The 7,265-nt window shown below is 35.9% G+C and overlaps 1 protein-coding gene across 5 annotated transcripts; it reads right to left on the bottom strand.

Moving 5' to 3' along the window:
- On the bottom strand, nt 1-6,986 carry LOC107839839. Of its 5 annotated transcripts, none has more exons than XM_016683475.2 (16): nt 6,320-6,986; nt 4,787-4,900; nt 4,177-4,236; nt 3,932-4,000; nt 3,763-3,858; nt 3,071-3,154; nt 2,872-2,990; nt 2,689-2,790; nt 2,298-2,414; nt 1,791-1,859; nt 1,555-1,621; nt 1,133-1,186; nt 966-1,058; nt 799-858; nt 681-716; nt 1-514 (listed from the first exon to the last, which is right to left on the bottom strand). In XM_016683475.2, exons 1-16 carry the CDS (start codon nt 6,335-6,337, stop codon nt 386-388), a joined length of 1,287 nt encoding a protein of 428 aa, XP_016538961.2. In that variant the 5' UTR covers nt 6,338-6,986; the 3' UTR covers nt 1-385. The 5 variants fall into 5 exon arrangements, with proteins under 5 accessions (XP_016538961.2, XP_016538962.2, XP_016538963.1 ...); XM_016683476.2 differs by having other exon boundaries at nt 1-554; nt 6,320-6,735; XM_016683477.2 differs by lacking the exon at nt 6,320-6,986 and adding an exon at nt 5,668-6,105.
- Nucleotides 6,987-7,265: the final 279 nt, after the last annotated feature.

Below are 7,265 nucleotides of genomic sequence, written 5' to 3'. Positions count from 1 at the left end.
GAATAGTAATTATCAGCAATAATCTTATTACTGACCAAAAACAAATCACCAAAGTGAATGTCATAAACGTATCTATACAGCACCTTGGCATTATTCTTGCACCAAAAAACCAATGGAAAAAAGAGAAAAAAAAAATGGTATTTACAAATACCACAAAATTTATGATTCCCCAAAAAGGGGAAGAAAAAGAAACAAAGAAAGAAACGACAAGTGAATTTTCCACATCCAAATTAGCAGCAACATCAGTTGAGCTCCCCCTTCTGTGTAACTGTGGCTCTTGATGCATATTTCTCTGAGTCTGGTATGGTATTTACTATTAGGTGCTCTCTGTATACAATGTGTACATAAACAACTGAATGTATATATAAATTATGAGAAAAGTCATTTATGTGTATGTGGCTGTTCTTCCTTTTTCTTTACTTTGAAATGGATCAACCCAACATTGATCTTGCTTCGTGGCTTTACGCCACCTCTCTCGAAAAATCTTCATCTCGATATACGATTGTCTCCTAACCTGCGTAACGTCGTTCAATATAGAGTTCAAGTTTTGGGCGCTGACAGAATTAAGCGACCTTAACGTCAGGTAACTCTCAAGTAAGCCAGATAATACAACTTAAGAGTATAATCTGGCTATAGCAAATTAAATTAGAGCGATAGTGTGAAATACAACTAGAACTTACCAGAGACCGATTATCAAATTTCTCAACTGGAGCAGCCTGCAATTCCGAATGAAATTTTACTTTTGATGAGATACAAAACGAAGAAATTATGCAATTATGTGAGATTTCAAGATAATACCAATGCATCCGAATCAGATAAGTTCTTCCCTTGCAGCGAATGATCTAATTCTTTGATCACCTACACAAGACAAGCCGAACACTTGATTCATTTGCTCCTAAGTGTTAAATATTCATCAAAAATTGCAAACAGAGGATAGATGGCCGATCAAGGGAAGAACTACTTGCCGTTTCCACATCCGAATTACCACCCAGAGAAGGGACAGCCAAATGAGTGATGTATTCAGCATCAACCACACCAACTTTTCTCGTCCGATCACCCTGAGAACTAATAACACGTGTTATTATCATACCAAGAAGAGACGGAAAGTAGGAAGAAAGTTATTTAGATTTGCCTGCGCACAATAACCAAGCTTCATATCCAAGCCCCATGCATGGATCAGGTCATTCTGTAGAGAAAGAACAACTAGTTAAAGACTAGCACAAGAGGATCTGCAGGTTACCGCTTAAAAATTACTTATATCATCACTTAGCAAGTCTTTGTGACGTTAGAAAAGGTAAAGCCATATGTTATAAACATCTTGGTACAAAGCATAAGGACAATAGATAGTCTTAAGGAGTAATAGATCATAAGTGTACAGCTTTTTAACTACATATACTGTCCAAGAATCATGGAGGAGACAACTACTATAAAGCAAAACAGTTGTTTGTGGTTTCGATTGAGTTAACTAGTAAACCATTTTGAGAAATTGAATTTGCCACGCATAAGTTGGTTGATTAGCTTGTTAACATTTGAAATTAAAAGAAGTTCCCATACCTGGACCATATACCAAGCACAACGCCACGCGGCCTTTGAGAATACCGGAGCCATCATTTCTACCCACCTGTATACGGATTTAATAAAAATGGAAAATCAAGGTTGTTTTGATTTCTAACTATACTAAGACATTTGAGCCATAAAGAAAGAGGGTCAGAGCAAATAGATTTAGTTTGGAGAAACTTGTTATCAGATAATATTACATTAAGAAGAAAAAGAAAGTTGCAGTTCTTTACCCCACACAAGGAGGTTCTGTGCTGTTGTTATCACACGTTTGGCCACTTTTATGTAATCTGTAGAACCTCCTAGTAAAATAAAGAAACCAGTCAGCTTTTGGAACGGGACACTGTACATGCAAAAGTAAACACACAAATAATATTGGGATTTTTAATTTTTTTTTCCCAAATGCTGGAGCAGAAAAATGTCTCCATCGATTGCAGGGAAACACTTTGTCGCCAGCTACATATATAGGAAATAAAAGTTTACGGCAATTTTTACATTTGACGCGTAGAAGATGTTTTTGATAGTTTTAGCTCGTGACGAGACCCCGTTTGAAAGATTTTCTAACTGGAACAGAACTTCAAATTTCAGTCTTAGTACCTCAAACTCAAAAGAGGGTTAAATACATTGGTCCATGAGCTTGTTTCACAAGCATAAGGACGCTGCTGCTATGCAGTAGTTCCTCAGCCTCTATAAGATTAACTTGCAGTTCGACGAAGTGTGCCGTAAAAAATGACACTAACCTGTGCACCTTGGATCTCCCTCTGCGTACAGTAATATGATGATGTACCTCTGATTTTCTAGCATCAAGTGCTGGCTGTGATATCTCCAGCCCTTCTTCTCTAACAATAGATATATACCTGAAAAAAGATTTATGCAGTGAGAACATTATTTTATCACCAACTACCCTAACCGTTGCTGGTTATTTTTGCAGGCAACATTATATCACACCAATATTTTCTTTTGAATCTTTTCAATCATCAATTGGTGTTGACCTTTTCAGCGTAAACACATATGCAGTAAATAATCGGTTGTACGCTTAGCATCCAACAGTTGCTCTACTCTGAATTCAGCACTTCAAGTGATGTATATTCACAATGATCCAAAGACCATGCTGCTGTAAGACAGACTTACTTGTCCGGATGAAAGTTTTCAACTCCAAGGTCCTCATCCCACAGGAAAATATAGTCATATTCAGAAACTATGTCTGGGTGCAGAAACCTCTTCGCGAACCACCTATTTTTGGAGATATAAATGAGTTTGAAAAACTGCAGGCAAATAGCAATCAATAACAAATTTGATTAGAACTGACTCTACCATTTTGTTTGGTTCATAGCAGAGATATGTATGGCACGACTACTCCAATCCAGATCATTCCACTCGTCCACCACACCATCATAGTGGAAAAGCATCACAACGAAGTCATGTTCAAGAAACTGCAACAAGTAACAAAAGCAATTTGAACAACAGAGACTAAGATGACATTAACAAGCTGAACAGGAAGATGTAACATAACCTTTTTCACAATTTTGTTCACCAACTCTTTTTGCTTTATTCCAACTGCAATTCCCAACAGGTTAACTGAATGTGGAGACTTCTTCTGAATATCATCATAAGCAACCAAAGAAACATTGGAAAAAATCAGAAGTTGAGAGAGTAAAACAATGTTTTGTGGACAAAGAAAATGATACGGTAAAAGATCATGACAATTTAAAGGTCCTAAAACATTGCCATATTTCTTGAGATTCGGCTCACAGATCCAAACTCAGGTTGTCCATATACACTGGATATCGCATAGATTTTCTACACACATTTCACACACACAGACACAGAGCGCACATATTCGTATATCCGTATATGATTTAATGAGTGGCACCACATTGACAAAAATAAATATTCCTTCTGGCCGTTCACTTTATCACCTAAGGATAATTGTACCTGGTGTTCATAACCTCCTTTGACATTACAGTCGACAACTAAAACTTTCCGCACAATTTTGAAGAAAAAATCAATGACCTAAGGCTGGCTTTCCAAACACATTAACGGATCAATTGATGAAATCAAAGTATCAAAAAAACATAAGGGGATGGAGTATACGTGGATGATCCACGAAATCATAATCATTCCCATGCAAGGAACCAAAGATGAAAATGACTGTGAAATGACAAAAAAACTCATGAATAATTTTCGACTGAAATAACTAAATACCTCAACATCTCCCCACAATGGGCGCATCTCAAAGTTTGATGTTTTAGAAACAATTCCTTCTGGGAGTGCCTCACTCCCGAATGGCCTGCACGTTTTCTGTGAGAAATAAAATGAATACCTCCAGAGAAGCCAAAGATCAAAAATCAAATAACAGCTCTGGTTCTCAAACCTGGCATTTATTTTCATGCACATTCTCTGTCACACGACTCTCTTGCTTTTCCTGTCTTGGTGGTGATACCTAAAAAATGGTCTTTGGAGGTCAATTCACATGAATCCTGTAAATTTTGGACTACACATCCTAATATAATCGAAGTTAGACTAGTCTCAACCAAATTATTTGTGTTCCAGATACAACAGTTAAACTCCTTTAGACAAGGAGTGGACCAGGAGATAACCCTAGCTAAAGAAACAAACCTCGCATTTTCCACATTGTCCATTCTGCTTTGCACGGTTCACTGTAAAACCTGAAAAAGCCTGCAAATATTCAAATAGTAGTTAAAGTTTTTTGTACCAGATTCTTGTTTTCTCTGGTATTAAAAGAAAATTTGACACATTACACAAAATAGTTTGGTTATAGAAGAAACAGCATAACTGCTTAGTCCACTAACGTTACGCTAAACGCCCCTTACTAATGGGATCTTTACAAAAGTAGCCAGCCAGATTCAATGTTTGCTTTGTCTACACGATATGGTTATATATATATATACCCTTATATATGAATTATGCATATATTATACATCTGATAAGTGGTTAAGTGGTTGGCAATTTAGGTTAATTCTTCTACTAAAATTCCAAAACGCATCTGAATAGAAAAATTTATTATAGTCCATCCATCCTGAAGAAAATGACACCTTTGATGCCAGTTCACTTGGTTTTACAGGGTGAGTGCAAGTGACAATAACTTTAACACTTCAATCAACAAAATCATTAAACTAGGTAAAGAAAAATTTTCCAAGTGATCCAGTATCAGGTCTACACAACCAAGATGGATCCACTGCAATTGCATGTAATAGCTATATTATACCCTAGAATCCTTAGCCATCAAAGCGCTTCCGGTAAAGTAGACAGCACAAATCAAAGCAACAATCAAGACGACACTGCAGAGACATGATCTACTTTTAGGATCAGGCACGGAAACCTGCAAAATAGCACGAGCACAAGACACCTTGTTAAATAGGAAAACAAATTTCATAATCTCAAACATCTAGCAATGAGAATACAATACTTAGAATTTTCCCCATCAAAACTACATATCAACCTTGGACATTAGAACAGGGGTAGGCAGCAGAGAGAGTATCTTGATGAATCATTTAGCCAAACGTTGTTTTGTTTGAAGAGGTAAAAATGAGTTTCCAGGATGACTTGGTGAAGTATCCCGTGTTAAGTTAACACCACATTAGTAGCACCCAATATAGGTTATACTAACAAGGCTTATAAACTGTACATAAATCGTGAACAAGTTTGCGGCAAACAAACTGGAGCTTGAAGAGTTTAGGCCTTCTGAGAGACGGAAGTTGCTCAAGCAAAATTAGCGGTTTTCAAGAAGCAGCAGATCATATATCAAATTATCCAAGTGATCTTCGTCCCTCTAGCTTATGAGTTTGGTCGTAGTATAGTACGAATCACCTAATGAAACACTAGTCACCTAACATTGCTCAAGTTAGAGATGTTTCATAATCGTAATATCATTATATAATTCAATTAGGTCCAGAGACCAAATTAAAAGAATTTAACTCTTTGAACCTAACTGAATGCACAACCTAATGCGATCCACTCGGAGACAAACTAATTTTCCGGATGCACAAATTCAAGTTTGCCTCTACCCAGCATCAATTGTGAAACAGAACTAACTTTTAACACCAAAAAGGAAATAGATGCAGAATATAACAATTAAAAGATACTCACTCCTCATCCACAAATACTTAGAGAAGACGAAGTTCGGATAGCCATTGAACTATGCTAACATTCAATTGAAAGTGACACCATTGACCCATCCTATCATATCAGTATACTACAGTGTTCTAAATTACCCCAATTCACTGATTCTATTTATCCTTCAACTAAAATTCTTTTTCAAAAATCCATCTCTACTCTTCTTTTTCTCTTCCAATTCTTTTCACCGTGTATAATGATCCTATATCTACATGGACAGTCCTAAGTTTCCCAATTTAATAGCAGTACTTCTTTTTTTCTCATCCAAATTATCTTCAACATGAAAGAAGCAGAACAAATTTACAAGAAAACTTTCTTTTTAATAAAAATCAAATCTTTATTGTTGTTTTACACTTTCTCTGGTATTCAGCAACCCCAGACACAACATAAACCAAGTCAACCTCAAACACCAGAAACCAACAACACAAAAGTACCCCTAATTATACATAAAAAGACACAAATAACCTCAGAGGGAAAAAGAAAAGATAAGTTTGAATTCTTGAAACTGTAACATATATACATAAAATATATCCAAACCTGAAACACCCGCCCCCCCAAACCCCCGACCACCCACCCACCGACTAATTCAAAACAACTCCTTTAAAGAAGAAAAGGGCTTACTTACAGTGTTCAAAGACTTCATCTTTGCATGAATGAAGCTCCAAAACTATCCACAAAAAGGGTGTTTGCTATCTCAGATATGCTCAAAAAAGGGAAAGAAGGAAAGAAAGAAAGAAAGGAGGAAGGACAAAAAGATGAACTTTTGTTTTGGGCACCTTTTTTTTCAAATCAAATAAACATAAAGAAGAAAGTTCAACCGTCCTAATAGGAAAGCAACGCATCAAAATAGAAACCAAGGTGTAAAGAAAGAATGAAAACTAAAAAGTAGTATTTTTTTTTGCATATTCATTCAACTTCCATAGCCGCTAAAAAACGGTGTCCTGCAGAACATTACATATATATATATATGATGAACTGTATGTATGTATAGGTGTAAAGGGGGAGAGAAGAAAGTGCTTTTAATGAAGCCAGAAGACAGATAGTACTTGCTAAATAGAATAGAAAAAGAAAAACACTGGGGATTTTCTTTGTCTTTTTTTTTTTTTTTTTCTAAGGGTGTGTTTGGTAGGAAGTAAAATACATTTCGAAAAATGCTTCTTAATTTTTCTTGTTTGGTTGGATAAAATTTTTGAAAAATATCTTCTTATGATGCAAGTTCTTTCGAAATGAAAAAAATGACTTTCTTAATGTAAGAAGTGATGACAAGTTTTGCAACTGAATTCTATGTTTGTTGTATCATTCCACCCACCCGGTGCAACAAAACTTTACTACTTGATCAGTGGCGGATCCATGGTTTAGGGGTTCGGCATGTCTGGGAGGTTCACGCATATATTAATACCAAAAATTTTAAAATTCTACTTGAAAATTAAAGCGATCAGTCATCTTCTTGATTTAATCGATGGTTTTTTTCATTCTATATCAATTTTGGTACATTCTTATGTAATTATACTTATTTTATGTTGATTTAACAAGTGTCGAGATACCACAATTTTGAACCTAGATCTGTCCCT

This window comes from Capsicum annuum, chromosome 8 (assembly GCF_002878395.1).
Source record: "Capsicum annuum cultivar UCD-10X-F1 chromosome 8, UCD10Xv1.1, whole genome shotgun sequence".
In the NCBI taxonomy this organism is placed as follows: domain Eukaryota; kingdom Viridiplantae; phylum Streptophyta; class Magnoliopsida; order Solanales; family Solanaceae; genus Capsicum; species Capsicum annuum.
The sequence above is the reverse complement of the archived record's forward strand: the minus strand, read 5'-3'. Positions and strand labels throughout refer to the sequence as shown.

Excerpts from the sequence above, each read along its gene's own strand:
- LOC107839839 (XM_016683475.2), bottom strand. Across the intron at positions 859-965 it reads GTAATTCGGATGTGGAAACG|GTGATCAAAGAATTAGATCA; the intron begins GCAAGTAGTTCT and ends TGTCTTGTGTAG. Across the intron at positions 515-680 it reads AATTTGATAATCGGTCTCTG|GTTAGGAGACAATCGTATAT; the intron begins GTAAGTTCTAGT and ends GACGTTACGCAG.